Source organism: Lonchura striata, chromosome 1A (assembly GCF_050655825.1).
Source record: "Lonchura striata isolate lonStrDom1 chromosome 1A, ASM5065582v1, whole genome shotgun sequence".
NCBI lineage: Eukaryota > Metazoa > Chordata > Aves > Passeriformes > Estrildidae > Lonchura > Lonchura striata.
The window spans coordinates 56748365-56770390 of NC_140741.1; the positions used below are offsets into that span (position 1 = coordinate 56748365).

General features: G+C 39.7%; 1 protein-coding gene across 6 annotated transcripts in view; it reads right to left on the reverse strand.

The window, feature by feature from the left end:
- The window catches only part of EEA1 (early endosome antigen 1), a 334518-nt gene that overhangs the window by 235448 nt on the left and 77044 nt on the right, over nt 1–22026 (reverse strand). For 5 of the 6 annotated variants that reach the window (XM_085570232.1, XM_085570231.1, XM_085570230.1 and 2 more), the window contains 4 exons: nt 21506–21753; nt 21205–21412; nt 13352–13524; nt 13059–13205 (listed from right to left, as the gene is read on the reverse strand). In XM_085570232.1, coding sequence (XP_085426358.1) covers nt 13059–13088 — 30 coding nt within the window. In that variant the 5' untranslated portion in view covers nt 13089–13205; nt 13352–13524; nt 21205–21412; nt 21506–21753. Of the gene's footprint in view, nt 1–13058; nt 13206–13351; nt 13525–21199; nt 21413–21505; nt 21754–22026 lie in introns of those variants that run through there. The other variant, XM_085570229.1, reaches the window with a different exon arrangement.

The following is a 22026-nucleotide window of genomic DNA, read 5'->3' on the forward strand; positions in this document are numbered from 1 at the left end:
AGCTGCGTCTCCCAAAAAGTTTGAGACACCCCATGGGGAATGCCCCATAACGTCTCCCTTTATTCAAACAAAGTTAAAGGACTCCTCTGTCTCCTTTTTGGACATAAACCTCTGGTGTTTGTAGATTAATTTTCCTGTCAATTTTAACTGAGAAAGAATCAGTATCTACTGCTGAGGCAAAACCCCACATCAGACGTTGCAGGATAGTTACTGGAATACCTGTACCGTCTAGAATATGTAATTCAACAAGTTACTGTTCCCTGTTCTGTCCAAAAGCTGCAATTTTCACATGCTGGATACCAGACAAAGGGTCATGAGTAAATAATAAACTTGGTCAATGACTAATTGTGCTGACTAGAACAAATATCACAGCAGAGCACCAGTTGTAGTGTAAAGATCAAAAATATTTTTCCACCCAGAAGCTGACATTTCTAAGTACTCTAAAATCCTCACACATTATGTGTGTTGAGAGCACATGACCAGAAGAATTTGGTGCTGCAGCTGGAGGCTTCAAGCATAGCAGCATTATGTGACTGGATGCAGTTTGGTCCATCTACAGGTTCCAGTGTGTTTCATCTTAATGTCATTGGATCCACAACTGAGGCCCATTAAGAGCACACACACTTGGTAATGGCTTCAGTTGATAAGCGATGATTTTGGTCATACCCATGACATAATTTTCATCTGTCCATAGTACAAAATGGCTTTGAAATTTGGCAGGTAGGGTCTTTTGGAATTTTGCACTTCAGATTTATAATGGGAATAAGATTGGTTTTGTACAGATCTTTAAATATTTAGGCAGACCATAGATACTTACTCTGAATCCAAACAGAAATGACTGCAAGTTTTATAGATATTTCAAGAAGAGTGACAGCCTACACAACTAACTGCCAGACTGCTTAATTTGCTAGACCCAAATAACTTGACCAACCCCTTTGTAGAATGTTTTTTACTCTCCTAGGTTAGCAATTCCTGAATGCTCAGAGGAAGATGATAGCAATTTGAGGACACTAGTTAACAGTCTTATATCAGAGGAGGCTTTTCTTAGCAAGACTTGAAGGGAAATACATGATCCTTTCCTTGTGTGGATGCTAGAATACATGCATCTGTCTCCCTGTTCAAGCATGATTCCCTCAGTAACTTGTTAATCTGTGGGCCAATTAATACAACAGAGTCAGATAAGGCTCAAAGATACTAATGTTCTACAAATTTAAATAGGTAGCCAGGGAGAAGATAAACCCTATGGAGTCCTGGCTGTAAGGAAAGACTGCAGTGTGGCTGCTTTTATGTACCAGAGAATGCACATAAAAAATCTCTGCCTTGGGGCAGAGATCTAGAGGAAAAAAAAAAATTAAATCTGTCCCACTTCTAGTGGAAGTCGTTGGTTTTAATTATTGTGTGTATGGTAATATCTGTGAATTCATATCATGTGCTCTCCTAAAATTCAATAGAATTTCCAGCTGTTGGTAAATAGGCTGTATCCTCAGGCATAGGAGTTGTAAATTTTCATTTCATCCAAGTTCATAAACTCTGTTAAGGGTTTGGTGACAAGAGGGCTAGAAGGTGCCTTTCTAAAGAGTCAATTGTTAGTAGAAAGTCTCAGAACAGAATCAAAGCAAAGGTTTTTCCAAAACCAGCTGGGAACAGGTATCTTATCCTTTAAACACAAGCTGAAGGTTGAGAGTCTGAACTACAACAAACTCTTGCATATCTGTCAAAGCCAGCATTTTTTTTATTTTTGTACAGAACTGAAATCAGTCTTTTGTACAAGCAGTTTTCAGGATGGCCCAGTGTACACCAGCACTTCTCAGATCTTTCAATAGATAACTGCAGGGTTTTGTTGAGATTCTGGGGAGTTGTTCTTCATTTTTAATGGCTATATATATATATATATAGATAGAGAGAGAGAGAGAGAGAGAGAGAGAGAGAGAGAGAGAGAGAGAGTCAAATGAAAAGCAATGCTGTCTCGACCATGGATCACAAAAACTGGTGTTCACACAATCTTCTACCCCAACTGAGGGCTACGAGGAACCACTGCCATTTGGTAGAAAATGGCAAGGAACACATGTGGTATATGCATAGTACATATGCTTGCAGATACTTAACAGCCTACAAGTTTCTGGGCTATTTATTGTCCTACATGTTTTCAGTGTTCATACAGATGACTATTTTCAGTCATGTAAAATTGCTGACCTCAAAATCACATGGCCACGAGCTCCTTTGGTTCACGATGTGCTGCACTGTCCCATTTTTCTCAACATGTTATTTCTAAATATCCTATTTATAAAAGGTATCAGTCTCTGGTTTTTCTTTTTCCTAGCTCTTCAGCTGTACACTTTCAACTGTCACTGTGTGCTGTTCCATATACTTCCAGTAAGTAGCTTTCAAATTTACCCACATCTTTTTCTGGAGCCTTCTCCTTTCAAGCCGAGCTCTATGAAACTCGGTTGAACACAGTTGTTTAAATGATACGGTTTAGTTTACATGGCAATATTTGGTCAAAGGTTGGACTTAATGAATTTGCAGGTCTTTACAAACCTCAATGACTCTATGAAAGGTGTATGACAAAATTTGGAAGATTTATGAAGTGCAGATTTGGGCAAAAATATGTTTTCAGCTGAAGGCAGGGCTATTTAGCATAGAGTAGTTTTAGACTATGCTTGAACTAATCACCAATGGTTCCTGACGCATTCCCTTCCCACTACAGGGAAAAGTAACAGCTCTCCAATTCTTCACTCATAGTACTGAAGGGGTTGGCCAGAGCACCAGTACTTCCATCTGCATGTATTAGAGAGAGTGTGTTCGCTCAGCTGCTTTAGAACCTGGCTGACTCTGTGGTGAGGTCTCTAACAAAGAGCTGGTGACTCAAGGCTGGTTCCTGTGTGACAGAGAGCCTCTTTCAAGTCAGCGCAATTGCTTGCATGAGTAATGAGTGTGTGTACTAATAAAGGTTGCATGGCTAGCATTAATAACAAATCCAAGAGCTCCAAGTCATGACTTCATTCTAGTATTACAGAATCTAAACATTGTAAAATTTGCACAACTCTCCCTAAGAAACCCTAATTATGGACAGAATAACAGAATTATCTCTTTTATCAATGAAAAAATTGCTCCAGTCACTGATTCCTCTTCCGTCCACCTCAGTACTGAATCCCTGTGTAGCATATGCCATGTAGCTTTGCTGGAGTAGCTGGAGAGGCAGGTGCTGGAACTAGAGAAAGCCCAGCAGCATGTAAGAGAACTTAAGTCATAAATATGTATAAGTTTATGTAAAAAATAAACCTCATATTAATATAACCAAAATCTGAGATGGAGAAGATCTGCTGCTGAGTCATGCAGAGCACTCTTTGCCAAATGCCTCAGCTAACAAATTATTCTGCATAAAGTTGAAAGCCTGCCACAAAAGAAACATTTTCAAATTCCACCATAAAAAGCTGTGGTGGTACCATGGCCATTCTGATCCCATTACTCCAGAGACATAAAGAATTGTTGGCAATTTGCCTGGGTACTTTCCAGTAAATGGCACAGAAAATGGGTCAAAAAGAACAGGAAAGGGCCTTTGTGGAATTTTACTGCAGAGTAAAATTAAAATATTTTGAATAACAGATTATTTGGGGTTATGTGGTCACCTTGGCATGTGCTAATATACATAGGTAGCTTCTCCTTCCCTCCTCTTAGAAACAAACTTATTAATCTCCATCAATCTAGGCATATTTGAGACAATTTCAAAGATTTTTAAGTGAAATGGTTTAAATGCCAAATGAAAAAGTTGGGGAAATAGTGAGCATTTGCATGTCAGTATTAATGGTTATTAAAATTAACTTTAGTATTGTTCTAGTTACAGCAGAAACATTAGATGAATTCTCAGTGTACGAAGATTTAATGATAATAGTTAAGGGTATAATTTTGGTCATCCTTCTGCATAACTGCAAAAAATGCTGAAGGTCTGATGTGGGTTGGTTTTTTTCAAACACAAATCTAACCAAGTGCAACAACAAGCTTTTACTTGCACTATTTTGTTTGTTTGGTTGTTTTTTTTTTAAATAGGAAGGCCCATACAGCACTGCTTCAAACACTGTCCTCTCTCTCAGAACCTTAATGCACTATTTGTTCATGGCCTTGTGTGTAAGTAGATGCAATAAATGTTGGCTTTATTGAGTGTCACTGTGTACATGTGTTGCATCAGCAATTCAGTTAAACATTTTTAAATTGTCAGAATACAGGCTGCTAAATAAAGAGGCTGAATTTTAACTATACAAGGATGCTAAGAGGCTTTCTTAAAACAGTAAACAAATGGACCCATAGCATTACACTTATCACATGATGCTTAATGGTATCTGTTATTATAAAGTTAACCTCTCAAAGCCATCCAGATTTGTATTTTAATGTCTACTGCATCTACAAACCAAAATGAAATTTTTAAGGTGTAGAACTAAATGCACACTGCAAAATGCTGGCTGGCCAGCCCTTGATTTTCTTGCAGTACTAGCCAAACCTGTCCATGTAGCAATTTTAGTAATGACTTAGACACGAGGAAGGATCTTGGTTATAAACAAAGGAGGATGAAAAATCTTTCTCACTTAAGCTCTTTCTTCCTTTTTTTTTTTTTTTTTGTGTGTGTGTGTGAGCTAAAATGTTCACACTGAAAAAATAAAGAGAAGGAACTTTCACTTTTCTTCTTCTAGTATAGAGCAGGTACAATTTGCAATTTCATAAAATACTGAAGCAAAAAAAAAAAAATCCCAAACCATCTAATATTAATGGAAAACAAAATGCATGTACCAAAGCCTAGGGCAAAGAGGCACTGGATATCAGTGCAGGTAAAAGTAACAAATGCATTTCCTGTGGCATGATGAAATGTCACATGGTTACACAGTTGTCAAGGATCAACCCTTCAACAGCTGAGGCTCCTTTCCATTAATGCCAGCTAGATGCATTACTGGGTCAGCTAACAATACAGATTTAATCTGGAACAAATACACATGCACCACTGAATTTCTGTATCATCTAAGCTAAGATGAGTGTGGGTTATAGTGTTAAAGCAGCTTTATACTTTCTGTTGACTGCAAGTTGTTTGCAGGCTAAAAATTATAAAGCTGGCCAGAAGACATTAACCACTTGAAAACAATGTTAGTACCTTTTGTTAGGTAGAATAAACTTGCAAAACACTTAGAAGTGTGCTGTTTTCTGATCTACAGTTAAGTACTCTGAAGGCCTATTTGCCAAGCCATGTAACCCCAGCTTGGCCTCTATACCTCTCTTTTCCTAGATGAGTGTTAGCTGTAATGGTAAGAGCAATGCCAGTGATGTATCTGCTCCAAAAATAAATATTCACTCCTAACTTCCAGCTTGGCACTAAAATGGCTTTCCCAAAACTGGATATATATTGTAGAAGGTTTTAGCAAGGACCATCTCTGCCTCAAAAATTTTTAAAACCAAAGAAACAAGAAAAGCATCATATAAAGATATATTTTTTTAAGATTTAAGATTACAAATTAAATCATCCAACCTAAAAAATGTCTCAGTGGTGGTTTAACTACCTGGCTAGAATATATGCTTAGTGCACTAAAATCTCTTTATGAGTTTGCCGGGTGATTTGAATGATCAAGAAATGGAAAATCAAGAGTGCTCTTTGAAGTTATGGTATTTTATTCATATTAGATATTTCTGATCAAATACAGAGACTTCCCATAGGGAATAATAAAGGCCTTTTTTGGTAGGCAATGATTTTTATGAAAATCTTAAATTTTTAACCTTATGTAATGTATTCCCAGATTCTGGCAGTATAGTTGCAAAACTATAAGGGTAAAAATGTCATTTGTCTTTAGAAAGGAGGTGAGGATCATCTACTTCTACATCATTTCTCGGTTGCCCAGCAATATTATGGTCACAATATTTTGTCCAGGACATCAGCTTTGCTGCATGGCTCAAGGCAGAAAAAGAAATGAGGAGGCATTCAGTGTTTCAAGACATTCAAAGAAATCTCCCAATATTGAATGTTGGAGTCCTGGCTCTCTTGCACACAGTGGAACCTGACCCCAGTATGGTTTTGAAATCAATATTACAGTCTACACTAAGGGAAGAGAAAACCCATTACAAGTTTCATGACTGAGCAGGGCTTTTTTTGTCATCCTGACATTTGATTCCCATAAAGAACTGGTGTTCCTGTTAGGGAGAAACACACCTTGAAGCTCTGTTGACATGGAAAGGTGAATAGCATGTGGATGTTCCTATCAGAGAGGTGTATGAGACCATAACCATAGACATGGTTGAGTGTGGGGAACCAGTAGGAATCCTCCTACTGCAATGGATGCACAACGCACTGTCCTGGCTCTGAAGTTTCACAAGGAGACCTGAGACTTAGAAATACATGGGAAAATGAAGGAAAAAAAATTATTTGAGGGTCACAATCTTTAAATATTGGGATACCAGATATGGAGCTTCACAAGAAAGAACCATAAAACAGAAAGGGATTTTATGAAGTGGTGGGAAATTAGTAGCAATAAGCAATTTGTCGGAGTCCAGGACATCCCTCTGGCTGCCCTGGCTGTCTTGAGACTCTGGCATGAAGTCAAAAACAGCTGTGGCTTCAATTTTAGCCCATGGAAAATTGCCAGCTCTGGATGAGGAATTACAAGTCACAAGGGTTTTAGTAGTGTGATATTTGAACTAACACAGGGTGGAAAAGTAGAATTTTGGGATTTTTAGAATGGGGTTCAAGGGGGTACAAGATGGAGAAATTTGTGTGTGTCCTAGCTTTCTTTCCTTTCTTCTTATCCTCCATGTCTTGGTGTGATGGTGACACTTTTCTATTGGTTCAGGGTGGCAATTCAGACTCTAACATGGATGTTGGGAATTGGTAAAGAAATTGTAAATGTAGACACGTAGTTTTGAGTATATAAGGTGGGAGCCACCCAAGGCTCGAGGGCAGACTGCCATGGCTTCCTTTCTGGACAGACCTCAGCAGGTCAGAGAGAGAATGTTATAGATAAGAAAAAATAAACAACATTAAAAACACAATCGGAAGCATTCCAGGCTCCTTCTTTGGTGTCAGGCTAGAGAAGAAAAGACTTTATGATCTCTCAGGGTCACCCTGACCCATCAGAACCCCGAGAGAAATTGACAGCAATTTACTGAAGTGATCCAAACAGCTTGTTTTTTTAAAGGTTCTTTTGATGTTTAAGTACTATTCTTATAAATGTAAGAAATAGCAGATAATAAAAGGTGCTCTCAGATCCAAGCAAAAATTGATGCTGAATGAGGTTATTAAACTGAAGTATATTTTAAGAGTATTAAAGAGACTTCAAACTCTTGTTGCAGTCAGAAGTTCAAATTGCAGTTTCTTATTAAAGATACTGGTATCCTGATGTCTGCTGCTCACGAAGAACAAGTACTGGCTACTATAACTATCTTTTCATTGCAAAAGATGTTACAGATTATTATAGCAGGTTTGTCCACTTTCAGCTGTCAAGGCCCAGGCTATTTCCTCCCCAGACAAAACTATGTAAATCTAGAATTTTGCTTCTCCCTGAATTTTTAGGATCCTTTAGATCCCATTCAGAGAATGACTGTGATTTGAGCTCTACAAGTTACACTCCTCTGCATCTGTAGGGTCATCACACAAAATGTGAACCCCCAACAGCCTGTGACAGCTGGGGAGGCTTCTGGAGCGTCTTGGCTTTTCACCAGGGCAAGGCTCACTCTAAATCTCTGCTCTCACTGAATCCTTCCTTGAAGATTCCAAATGCAGTTTTGCTATGGTCTTTAGCAAGCCCTTCTTCTCAACTGTCTTCTTGTCTGTTCTTTCTTTATCATACCACTGAGAACATCTGCTTCCTCCACAATTATTTCTGTCATTCTCTGAGAGCTGAGCTGACACAGGGACAGATCCCAAGGGCTGTTCCCCCATGGCAGCATGCTTCCATCAAGTGACCACATTCATCAAGCAGTACACCACCAGGGCAAGATTCTTTCTCAAAATAAATCCCATTTCCTTTCCATATATCAAAGGATGTTTTAAGACCTACAGCCAATGGCAATGCTTTTCCCAACAATGAAAGCCCAAGAAACCAAAAGGTACTTATCTGGTGCTAGGCAAAGGTGTTGAAAGAAAACTATTATAATACATTATTTTACATCACCTTTGTTCCCAGCTACAGTTAAACATGATGAAGTTTGTAATGCATGGGTTTTAGAATCATTAAACAATTAATCACTAGTTGGGTGCCTTTTTACCCTCTTACTCCTGCCTCCTAAGTGTCTGCTCACAGCAATGGTTTCATTTTCCAGAAGCTAAGGAAGGCTGTGGTGGGAGAGCAGAGGACCTGCTGACCACCAATATGTCATGTAGTGTCGAGAAGGGGCACATGGGAAAGCTCTTTGTTCAGAATGAATAAGAAAAGTTATTTAGGGGAAATAACAGAAAAAAATTTATAACAACAAACATGCTTCAATCACTCACTACTAGAACTGTCCCTACATGTCTTATTTCTCCTCACCCTCCATGGAGGCCCTGTAGTTTCTTTTGCTTTTGTGGAGGAATGAACAAGGGACTGATTCAATTAAATAAGTTGTATGTAATAATAGATTACAGCTATATTATACTCATATAATAGACATACAAACATAGAAAGACTGATTTAAGAGGGTATAGACTGTCTTAACTATGGCAACCTGAACCAGCTGAAAATTTTATCATTTGGCATTAATAATAATCCTTCACCCTAGTATTTTTTATGCAGTTAATCCACAAGTAGGGGAATCAGTATATCTGTCTAAATTTAAAATAGCTACAGATACATTTTTTCCCACATCACATTGAAAACATCTTACCTATTCACTTTTCTCTGCCTTTGGCAATTCCAAGTAAACAAGACAATTTATTTCTTACCTCAGACCCATTCATTCTCTTACCAGGAAGCTCTCAAGAGCCTTACCATTTACTCTTACTACTTTTTTTTCCTTACTGTTCTGTTGACATAGTCCTGTGCTCATAAACCAGGGTGAAGTGCTGTATGCACAGCATGTCCAACACCACTACAGAGCTAAAGGCAAAATGGGGGGTGGGCTTCTTCCAGCCCAGAAGCTGTTTTGCCCTATCCCCTGCTACAAGACAGTTGCCTACCACAAATCCTCTTCACTGAATTTTGGTGTATAGTTCAGGCCAAATCCATCCGGAAAACAGTGATTTCTAGAATAATATAAAACTAAGAAATCTAGCATTTTTCCAAATTATACCTATACTAGGAAGATGTGAGGAATAAGATGCAGAGGGCTCCTACAGTTATCTAAAAATCTACTAAAGTCTTTCTGGGCTTGCCACAGCACACAGGCTGTGAGTCACAACTCCCAAGGCTTCCACTTAACAACTAAAATGGAGAAATGATCAGTAACATTTTTCTCAGTGAGTGATTAAGACTGCTTTTAACAATGCAGTCATGCATGCTATGTACTAAAAGGGATGATTCATTAGTTACTTGGAAGAGGAGCATCTTCTTTTCTCAGTTCAGAAGCCAGAGAGATGAGCCAGTGCCCCATGAACAGGGCTGACTAGCATGTAGAAAGAGAGGAAATACTGGCTGCTTTTGTCCCTGTCTCCACATCTGCAGAGCTCTTCTCACTAGAGCAAGAAAGAAATTGAGGAATTTTGTATTCAGAAGTGGCATTGTTTTAGTCATGCTTTGCATGAGTCTGACACCAGAGCTGCTGGCAGCTACTGGCAGCTCCCTCCTCTGCTCTGCAGTCACAGGTGCCAGCCCCCAGCCCAAAGCATGATCTTCATGGCCCCACTGAGCAGCCCAAACAGACATACCAACTACCACTTTCTGACATTGCTTTGGCACATACATGAGAAATTAGTTCATCCTGATTTTTTTGGCGATTGCCTCTGCTGAAATAAAATGAACACTTACATGCAGAACTGGCAAAGAGGGCAATGACAATAATGGATTTTTTTTTAATTCAATCTTATTGTTGCTGAAATGAATTTTAACCAACTCCTCCCTTTCCATCATCTTAAGCTTGATAATGTCAGTCTTCCTTTGAAGATGAGGTCATGCATACTGTAACAAATACACCACTCCCAAGCCTTGTTAGGTTTGGGTAGCTCCACGTTGTAAGGCATTCTTTGCAACACGCTGGCAGTGCAATACAGTAGTGTGATGACATCTAAAAGGTAATGCTGGGCTGTCTTATGGTCTTCTTCCCGTGAGGAGAAATGATGTTGTAAAAGACTGTATGCAAAACATTTCCAACAAGCCGAAATTGACATTGTTGTATTTTAATCAGAACAGGTGTTTAATTTATGGGCAAGTATAAAGCTTTTTTTTTTTTTTTTCTGATAAGACTCATCAAACTTGTTATATAAAAGACCTACATTTCTTTGCCCTTTTCTTGGGGTCTGAATATAAGATACAAGCATAACTTGTGTGTTTCTTACTGCAGACTTGTAATAATCATCTGGACACACTGTACTCAGAAAACTGGCAGCAATTCCAAATTGGTGTATGTGACAGACCTCTGGCACCAGCTTAGAAGTTATCAGTATCTGCAATGCTAGTATACATACAGTGCCCTTGCAACCAAACAACAATCACACTATTCCTAAATACACATGCATCCTGGATTTTATCAATCCCATTGAAACTCTCCTTCACCCATCCCTGGGCTAAGTCTTTGACTAAATGTTTCTCTCTCTGGTTTTGCTTAGCCTTTCTTTTGACCTAATCCTGACTACCCTTTTTTGCCTTTCACTGCTCTTCTCCTGTCACAGGTTGCCTCCTTGGCAGCCAGCACCAGCTGTTTAAGCAAAACCATGCATCTCCCTTACTCATGCCTCTGTTTTCTTCAAGAGGTCAGGGTGGGATGAAAGGAGATGCAGCCTCCGCATGCCAGGGCAGCCCTGACTCACATGAAGAGGTTAGCAGATCTAAGGGGTTGGGAGGAAATCCCTGTCAGTACTTCCCTTCCCAAACACACTTGAGCAATACCCTGGCCCGAACATGGCCTACCCTCAACTCTCCTGTATGCATTAGTATTGATTACCATCCTTTCGTTATCTGAATCCCTTTTTATTTCACTTTGTCAAGTGCAGAGTATACTTCCCATAGTACTGGGAATAGAAAAAGGGTCTCTTTTAGTGCCTGTCTAGCTGAGTTCCTGATAAGACCTCAGGGATTTTGGTTATATTATTCATTATGTAAGGGTGCTTAAAGCCTTGACTACATAAATTCCATGCAATTCAATTCCAAATATACAACTTTAAAGAAATCTTTTGCTCCTGATATAAGAAGTGCTTTGGGAAAAAAAAAAAGGGGGAGGGGGTGGTTGGTTTTTTTTTCAATTCAAAAAGATGGTATTTTTGATCTAAAACAAGGATTATTTTTGTGGTTTTGAAGGCCAAAAACTGTCTCTTGAAAACCAAATAATTGACTTGAAACATGAACAGAGTTCTTTTCATTAAGTAGTGGAATACATTAATACATTGACCAAAAGAAGGATCTTCTATTAAAAAAAAATCTCATCTTCGGTCAAAAAGTTTAAATCTCCTGAATCTCTTGAATAAATCCACAGCACCATTCCATTGGACACCAAATGGAATCATCTTCATTTTATATATATATATATATGTATATAACCACTGAAGAGCAATATATTTCATATAAAAACAGAGCATTATCAGTTCCATATGTGAGGTGTTACATAACTTAAATTATTTTTTCTTTCACCATTACGCTTCAGCTTTCACCAGAAACTTCAAAGACAAATTAAACATTAGTCATTTAACTGGTGATATATAATACTCCCATTTGTCATCTCTGGCAAGGTTCTGCTTTTAAACTTAAGTTAAAGCAATTAATTTGTGTCCTAGGAGACATAAGAATCTAAACTTCATTGCAGCAGATCTCTGATAATGCTGAACAACACAGAGCAAGGTCAGACCTTGGGAAGGAAAACTGAGCACAGTGTTGAATGACTGCTACGATTATTTTTTTCTCTAAGTCCTGAAATCTTGTACGTTGCTCTTCTGACACTTCCTTGGAAGTAACTGCATTAATTTTAGCTAAAACATTTCCTGCCTTCTCCCCTCAGCAACCCACAAAAAACAGTCAGAGGCATTTATTTAGCATTGAAAACATCTGAACAATATTTCACATTTCAGAAAGTATGGAAGAATTGAAAACTGTATAATTTAGTGGAAAGAGCTGGGTCATTTTTTCCTAGGAGCTATTACCCATGCTCTGCATAATGGAAATATTGCTATTTTTTTTTATCAGTAACTCACTGCCTTGTCACACTGCCACTCTCTATAATGGTTAATATATAACCCACCAATGTGTCAGTTTTTCCCTAAAGTGCTACTTCAGGCAGTGCAGGGGAATTCCCTTTGATATCTGTGCCAGACCAAAGGTACACTGGCAGCTACAGTTATCAAAAGGGGGACTTCAGCTGCAAGGACAGCTTGGGAATGTCTGTCTCCCATCCCTGCCTTGCCTCCAGCTGCTTCTTCACACTCACACTTCTCTGCAACTCTTTTTGGGTTTGTGCTGTAAATCAGGTCACTGAGCTGATCCAAATTACAAATAGGCTTTTTTGTTTACAGAGTTGTTCTTAACACAGAACAGGTTGTTTTTCTTACCAGAATGATGCCAAAAATTGCAGTGCTGGTGCAACTGAGGAGGCAAAGTCCTGGGACAGAGAGGAGAGAAAAGCAGTTGGGATAGAAGGCACTAGGGAGGAAGCATGCCTGAGTTCAAGGAACCACTGGCTCAGATGGTGTCTCTTCCATTAATAAGGGTAAGATGCAGTCAGGAGGTTGTTGTCATAAACCATTGACAAACAGCAAGTTCACACAAAAGGATCACGCACATGTTCTTAAAAAAGACTAAAATTAAACATAAAACAGCTCCATATGTGACTTTTGCAGGAAAAGTAGCTATATACATAGGTGTTAGAGAATGTGTGTGGGCATATGTACACATGCCCAGATGCATATTCACACACATGTACACACACAAATAACATCTCTAAATTTAAAAGAAATGCAAAATACATCTCACTTCAGCGTTTTTAACAGTCTTCAAAAGCATGCAGCTCTGATCCCCTGGATGGCTGGTTCGTGAAAGCAACAACCAGGGAAGCCTATAGAGGGAGCAGGTCACCTTCTTTTCCTCAGCAAGAGGCGTTTAAAACCTTAAGTGATGAACCTGAGAGAAATGAGAGAGGAGGAAAATGTCTTAAGAAGCAGAGCCCTACGCAAGGGCCAGCAGAGCAGTTGCCCTGCAAACAGGGGGAGCAGCACCAGAGCCCTCTCAGAGCATGGGCAAGAGAGTTGCAGGTTCCAGGTTCTCACCTACATCTTCCTTCTCCCTCTTCTTTGTGTTCACACTTTGTGCCCTACAGGGAGTCAGGAATTTCTTAGTGTTTCCCCACTCTCTCTGTCCCAGCATTTCAGCAGCATCTCTGCACATTGCAGGATGGAAAGTTGCTTGTCTGGAAGTTGAGCAGAATTTCATCTTCCGACACCTAGAGCCAAAGTAATAGAGCAGTAATAGAAGAAAAGGAAAGATGCAGTTAGAAAAGCCTGGCATTTCCTGTTGAACAAAAAGAAAAACTGAAAAAAAGGCTAACCATATCAAGGACAACATAAGAGAAGCAGCATTAGGCAGAGGCAATTCAGAAGACAGAATATACAGAAATGTCATAGTTAGTTATTGTCAGTAGAGGCTTTGTGACTAAACTGAACATTACATGTATTTGAATTCACATGAGCACACACAAAAATGTTTAAGTCTTTAAGCCATGTATACCTACACTGAAGGTCCAAAAAGCTGGTAGTTATTTGCATGGCAGTAAAGTCCAGAAAGCCAATCCTGTGTATGCTGAGCATGACACAAATCTGTACAAAAAGCCTCTACCTTACTGTGTTTATTATAGTCCAAAAATAAACAGAGGATAAGATCTTTTTTCTTTGAGATAGGGAGCTGTGACAAAAAAAGAAAGTTTATCTGAAACTGGGTGTTATTAAACCAACCCAGTTTCAGACTTAGAGACCAAAGGACTGGCAGCTAAAAACACCTGTTCAGGGCTTGACTGAGCAGTACATTCATTCTTAAATTTAAAATAACAATCAGAAATAAAAACCAGAACACAATACATGACAAACACACATGCATTATTTACCATGTGAGTTTTTCTTGTAGAAAGACTGGCTACCAGAGTGTATAATATAACTTATATTTTGGTAAAAACCTAAGGATGGGTATGAAGTATGCAATATTTATATATAAAAAATTGTACTAAGAGCTTTTCCTCCCATACACTTAGGTCTAATAATACTTTAGTGTGTTTCTCCTGGGGAACAAGAGCAGGTCTTAGCACTGCAATATAAATAGTTAAGCATAAGCCTGCAGCAGTAAAAGAGAAAAGGAACACACTATGCCCTTCAATTCCAAGGCAATGCAGCATGAGAAATACAATAAAATAAAAGGATACCATTACTTTTCCTCATAATATGGTTCATTGTTTGACTTTTAATACAGGTTTGCTGCTGCTTCCTTTTGTGCTTTTTTTCCCCCCATCATTAGAGAAAAGCCATTTGAGGAATATACTCTGCACAGTGGTGTGATTCAGCAACTTTCAGGAAAACAAAAACACAGCTCTCTTTTTGGTGTACTAATGAAACACAACTGGCACTAATTTTCATTAAATTGAGCCTAACTGAAAGCAGGCAATGTATCATGTTAGCTAAAGCTCAGTGGTCTTAGATCATAATATTATTTTTCACGGGTTTTTACTCATTATGTGCTGAACATAACCTGCTGCCAAATCAGGCCAATGATAACAAATGTATTACTGTGCAAGCTGTTGTGTTACCAAGAATTGCTCAGCAAATACATTTGCCTTTTTATACAAATTCTAGATAGCTTCTGTCCATACCAACATGTGAGACCATTGTTTCTGAACATCTCCTAAGGGCATGTCCACAGAAAGGCTGTCCAGCAGTTCCAGAAATGCAGAGTGCCCTGTCACGAGCTTGCCATGTCAACATTTTTTCCATGAGGACACTAAATGCTACTCAGACACACAATGTAATTTTACATATTTGGTATTCTTTACCAGTAGTGCTCCAAGTCTAGGAAAATAAATCAAGATCAAAAGGAGGTAGAAAATCCCCCACAGTGACACACAGAGTAGAATTTAGGAAGCCTTATGCTTCATGGGTGTGTTTCCATTAAAAATATCTTAATAAAGATATCGTTGCCTATTGAGTCTGATAGAGAAGTCCTGTCTCCAGGCAGGCATGATGTGGTAGCCAGCCATGGGTGCCTGAGCTGGGGTGTGCTGCATGTCCTGCCTTAGGTCATCTGCTGCTTTTTCTCCAAGCAACATGTGGAGTGACAGGCAGCATGTGTCCCAAGTACCACCAGGATCATTCCTGCTTCAAACCACAGAAGAGCTGCCACTGGGGCTCTGCAGCCCGCACTGAGTGCAGCTGGTGAGGGGCAGGTCCCACACCCTCTGTACCCACCTGAAAAGTGCTGCATGAGTGCCCACTCTTATTGTTCCTGGCAGAGCTGCATGGGGACATTGGCACCCAGGACCTCTGGGCTTGGCTAACCACCAACCAGCACAGAGCCTCTGCTCTCAGAAGCACCAAGCAATATTCCCCAAACATATTGTCATTTGCAAAAGAAAGAGTAATTTTGAAAACAAAGTCCTCCAGTGACGAAGTGGCCAGGGTGTTGCTGCCATTAAAGAGCTGGCAGAATTTCTACCATAAATATTTCTATCAGGCTATTGTATATCAGCTGTAAAAACTTGTTCTGGACTGATATTTGGAAAATAAGACCCGGCAAGATAATCCTTTTTAAAACACATTATCCTACTTGAGTAATCTACAGGTATGTAAATCAAGAAATCTGCAAGTGTAGGCCACACTGACACCTTTGCTGATGCTATGGCCATCATTTGCTGAGCACTGGCCATTCCAAAGTTCTTGGTCTGGGACTTTCCTTTTACCTCCAGATGCCCTCAATGGTTCTAATAAAAATGCTGTGGAGACATAGGGGAGAGCAGACAGGCTGCTGTCAACAAGGAAGCATGGAGAAGAGCTCAGCCAGGAGAAAAATCCATCTCCTGAGAAGGCACATATAGCAAGATATGGATCACCTTTGCACACAGGTGAAGAACAGCCACTGTTGGAAATTTCCTGAATCCTGCCTAGCCATACATGCCTCCTTCCAGATCTGGAGTAAGCCAACTTTTCCAGATAAGTGAAAGAAAAATCGCACTTATTTCTATCTCAAAGGAAATTTCTGCTGTTGCTTCCAAATTAAACCAGCCTCTTGGTCATAAAGCTGTAACACTGCACTGGCCACCGAGTCCTCTTGTTTTAAAATGTTTCCTGTGGATTCTCGCACATCTGACATACACTTTGGTGGAAAACATGTCAAATGGCCCTTCTAAATGGAGATTTTTAGTAGTGCACAGAATATGCTTAGGAGAAATAAGTGGTTACATGCACCACGAATGGAAAACTCAGTACCAAATAAACAGTAGCAATTTTTCATATATTAATGATAATGTATTCAGGAATGGAAAACTCAGTACCCAACAAACTGTAGCAATTTTTCATATATTAATGATAAAGTATTCAGGATTTATGGTTAGAAATATTCTTTTCATTGATTTCAGTATTAGAAGTCTGTTACAGCTAAGCATTTTTTTAAATGCTGAATCTCATTTCCAAATACCCTTAGGGAACAATAGCCACAACAACAAAATTAGAAACACGTTACTGAACACAAAATTAGAATAACTATGCTCAACACTATACAGGAAAAATGCAGTGTTAAAATATATGAGGTAAAATTGTTTTCTAGCCATCCCAATGTTAAACATAATTTTTTCCTTGGAATAAACAAGGACAGAAATTTGTGACATGTTCTGACAGTATTAAACATGACTGTGGTTTATGCAAATTATGTGCTAGATCAGTATATTTTCTTAGTATAGTTAAAGCCAAAGAGGTTTAATAAGATATTTTAAAGTAATTTATAATTAAAAAGTCTTTTTTACAAAATGCTTTTAACCCTCCCTTCCCTTGGGACCATGATTCCAGGAAGTCCTGAGAAAATAGAGAGTTTATTTTTCAGTACTGCTTACACAGGAAACCGGGAGGGATATCTCAAGTGAAAGAGATTCTTCAGTAAGTATGGAAAAGCCACTGCTATCACACCTATCACATTGGTGGCAAAAGCAGCAGGAGGTGACAGATATCCACCAATCTGTACTGGGGCAACCCCTCAGATACTTTGTAGTATCTGTAGTTTTCTAAGGTTGGTAGGACAAGTGTTTCAGAGCACACACACCACCATGGCCTGGGTTAGAGATACGCTTCCCTTATCACTGCTGAACAAGTCTTCATGAAACAGACATCCTCACATCACCTGTGCATAGTGCATGCACATGTGTTGGCTGGGCAATGACAGCTCCTTATCACACTGCTGTTAAAAGATGTATTCCCTTTTTTTGTTAGGAGCAAAAATAGAAACCACATATATCCAGAACCAGAACTGTGTCATAGTAGGCAACACAGGACAAGAGGGAAAGGGGGTTGTTGTGGTCTGCAATATCTGCTCACATTAGCAACCCTCCCTTCCTCCCCCTCTTCCAGACCCAAACATGTTGCTGTCATAAACTCTTTAAGGCAACATTGTCAAATACATTCACCAAATATTCTGATGAGAAAGAATCATTCAAATAAAAAAAATGCGGTGATGAAAATACTCTGTTTAGAGCATTGCTTCATATTGGTGAATAGCTCATTTGCTATTCCTGGGTACTAGGGTTGAGCTCAATGCTTTTGTAGTAGACATTTTTAAATAAAGGTTAAAGAACATGTTTGTCCTATGCTATATATTTGAAATGTCTGTGGAAATAAGCAAGCACCTGCTTCTTAGGGCACTACCTATGGTAGGATCAGTAGGTCTTGAAACAAGCAGACAGGCCAAATACATATGGGTTTCACCAATCATTCTCCAGCAAAAATCTGCTTATGAGCTGACTCCTTATCTCCATTTCAATCAAATAAGGTTATTGTTAAAGTTTTACAAAGCAACCCAGCACCAAGGTGAAAGATGAAGAGATTATTGAATAATAGATAAGAATATTTTTAGTCAGCTCAGATGTATTCATATCTGACAAAGCACCAGGAAAAAAGCTCTCAGAAAGGTGCTGGCTGAATTCCAGCAAAAGCAACCTGACTGTCAGGGCCCTACAAAGCCTGGGGTCTTCCCATGAGAGATGGCAAAACAGAGCAGCTGGGTAGGCACCAGGAAATCCAGGAGAGTCCCAGCCTCAGGCACTGGGTAACTCTGTGGGCATGGGGACATAGGCTATGGTGGTCCTAGGCTGGGGCTCTCCCAGCTGAGCAGGGCTGTGGCAGCTGGGGAGTGCCTCTGCTGGAGCATCACTGGGGCTGAGACCAACAGCCCCAGGGGGCTGACATGGGATCCTGCTGTAGGCAGTGTGGGGGAAGCCACAGAGGGCTGGGCAAGGATAGTCAGAAATGGAGGTGCCCTCAGGGTCCTGACATAGTTATGCAGAGATGAAGCATTAATACTAAAAAAGTTGTTCATATTTCTGGTCCTGCAATTGATTAACTTTTGCTTATTTTTCACTCATAGCTTTGTAAGCCAACAATCCTTCCCTTAAATTTGCAGCAGCTGGAACTGTAAACCTATTCCAAGGTCATTCTTCCCATCAGGTTTCCTACAATGTAGTTAAATGCAGGGGCAACAAAGCATTTGTAATGATCTGGAAAGCACCTTCCCTGTGCACAAAAGAAGAAAACCACCAAATTGCTTGATTTCAGCCCTGTTCTACTTCTTACCCTGCATCTATTACCCAGTGAGAACTATTGTTCCATTATTATGATCTGAAGAGACAAAGAGTTTTAAAAGATCTTTTCAGTTTGTGAGCCAGCCTTCTCCCTGTTGTCTTTCCTTTTTAATGAAGATCACAGTGTAGTTGACATCTTTGATCCTGAGAGCCTCTGAAGAAGTGAAGGTATAATGATGTTATTCACTTAAAAGCTAGGAAGATACAGACTGAAACAACATCTACTGAAATAAAGTAGATGTGAATAATGAAGTGTCACTTGGATATTCAGAACTTCATTCATTAAAAAACATTTCTGAAAGGAACTGGTTCATGTGTCCCTGGAAACACTAACACAAGATGTGCCAGGCTAAATCAAACTTGGCATTTAGTCTGGAATCAAAGTACTTGAACATAGTCCATCCTCCCACAACATGGACTACAGAGCACAAACCTCTTTCTTACCTTGTGTAAAACTATGAGTAGTGGGCTAGAGAATCTCTTAAGAGGCAGGTGTAAACAGGGAATACTTAGCTCAGTGGTATTCAAGAAGCATAGTTCCTCACAATGTAAAGGTATGACAGCCCCCAAAATACTGTACCATGTGAAAAGAACCAAACTTTTGTCTTTTGGACTAGGGACAGTCATAAACCTGCAGCACCTGGATCTCATTGCTGCTTAATCTACCTTGATTTTTTTGACAGGACATTCTTTATTAACTCCTTGCTCCCTTAACTAGACTGCTGTAGGCACCTGAGTTAACATGTTCAAAATTAGGTTGGACATGTCTAAATTATACATTGGGTCCTGTAGAGAAAGAACAGATACAAAGTGGGAGTTGAAACTGCAGCATTGGCACAGAATTTTGAACCTCTGTCTAGAAAGGCATTTCAGCACACATGGAGCTGTAAGGCTCTGAATAGACTTGGCTTTAGCTTAATAATGGTGAAACATGTTGTGAGCTCCCTTCTGGATTGGAAATTGTCTCTGAAGGGTTTTATAAAATGCAGTAGAGCCTCAGGAAGCAGGAAACAACATTTATTCAATTTCTCTCCTCTCAACCTGAATGCACTGGAACTAGGATATTTTGGCATAAAACTCAGACATATTTAAGCAAATGTCAAAGGCCATCAAAGGCTCAGCAAAGTCAGTTTTGGTGGGTATGGGCATGTACAGAGAGGGTCCTTTCCCAAAGCCTCACAAGCCCAAGTGCCAAGTGACAGAAGTCAGGATGAACACCAGCAACGTGGAACAAGGAGCCACATCATCTTTCTGTGAGGACTTTGACAGGCTATTGTGCCATTGCAGAGTGCAGGGCTCAGAAGAGTGCTGCAAGTAGCACAGATTCTTAAGAAAATAGCAGTAAATAAATCTGTGTGCAATGCTCTCCTGGTGACAAACCAATTCAAAACAAACCTACAAGAAGCACCTTCAGGAGAAGAACACCACGGAAGAACCCATCTGTGCACACTCACAAACACACAGAGACACCAGCATATTTATCCAAAATAATCTCACATAGCATCTCACTTCAGATCTTGTGGATCACATGGAGGCACAGGGTCATCTTACATGCAGATCACTGCTTTTGCAGCCCTTTGGATCCACCACTTGCATCTTCTGTTTCCCAGCTCCCTCAACGTGAAGCTTCAGACAAAAATTTTCATACTGAAAAGTCTCCCTGCCTGCCAGACTGCAAATTTTGGAAATGGCTGTGTCAGCTGATATTCACCCCCTGTAACAACACCATTTGATATTTGGAGCTGTGTTTTCATTTCTGAAAAATAATGCACATGCCTCAACTCCCTTCTCAGATGTGTCATCCCACTGCTATTCCTTTCTTCTTTAAGCTACAGTTTGGTATTCTTTTAAGTGAACGTGATTACCAATAAAGCATTCCCCACTTTCTCCCACTCCCAAAATTTCTCCCAGATCATCTGTTGTACTGTGCCATCATAAATATTTGTGTGGCTGCATGGTTAACCAGATCAAGGAACTCATCCAGATGAAAAACAGCCCCTGGGAAAAAATGTGCAATTTTTGCGATATAGTTCCCCACAAAGTCATACAAATGCTTATGCTGCAGTTGTAAGAAGGTTCCCGTAAGAAGAGGGATGACTGACTGAGAAAAGGGAAGAGGAACAATCTGTTTTTTTAAACAGTTTTTCTGGCCTTAATGTGGTGCCGTGGTTTGGCATTTGCTTTCACCAGCATTTGTCCACAGAAAGCACATAGAAAAAGCTTTGGGGGGTAAACATGCAGAGCTATTGAAAATTCCTTCTGAATGCCCAGGGAAAAGTTCTTTGTACAGGAATACCTAACTCTTGCCAGCCTTGGTGCCGAAGTCCATACAGTTCAAAACAGTGTTCTTCTTCCTTTTGAAGAAGAGCATTCTCCCATCAATGACAGGCTCAAGGATCCTTTGGAGTCAACTGTTAGCACTTCAGAGGCAAACAGCCTATTTCTCTTGCTTACTCAGGATTCAAGGACTGGTGAGACAGAATGCTGCCTTGTTACCTATTCCACAGCCCTGTGGTGTAAATGGGAGATAAAAATATGGAAACATTACCATTGGATTGCATTTTAATAATAATAATTAAATAGCCTTTTGAAAACTGCTCACCTCCCCATTTAACTTAGTTTTTAACAAGCTAAGCCTAAAACTAGAGACAGAAAGTCCTGACATCAATTCCCTCAGTTTCACTTCTCTTTTGCCTTGTTTTCTTTCTTCACAACAAAGCAAGAGTTCCACTGCTGATATTTCTCAGGACCCACGTGATAATCTTTTGTGAGACACTTGAAAATTGCAGTTAGATGCAAGCTTGCTGGTGAATAAAGCTGCACAGAAGACAAAAATGTTGCCTCCTCCACCTAAAAAAAAAAAAAATTAAATAGAAAGAGAGAGCGAGAAAGAGAGCGAGAGCGAGAGAGAGAGAGAGAGAGAGAGAGTCAAGAATTACTGTTTTCTCCCCACTAGTTTGTGGTGTAAGATAGTGGGGATACAAAACCAGCTGATGCCATGAGTGGGAGGACTCACTACAAAGGGAACTCTCATTGTTTCCAGTAACTGTACAATTAACTTAAATTGTGGCTATCTTTTCACCGGGGGCTTAACATATTCAGACTAAGGATAGTGTCTAAATT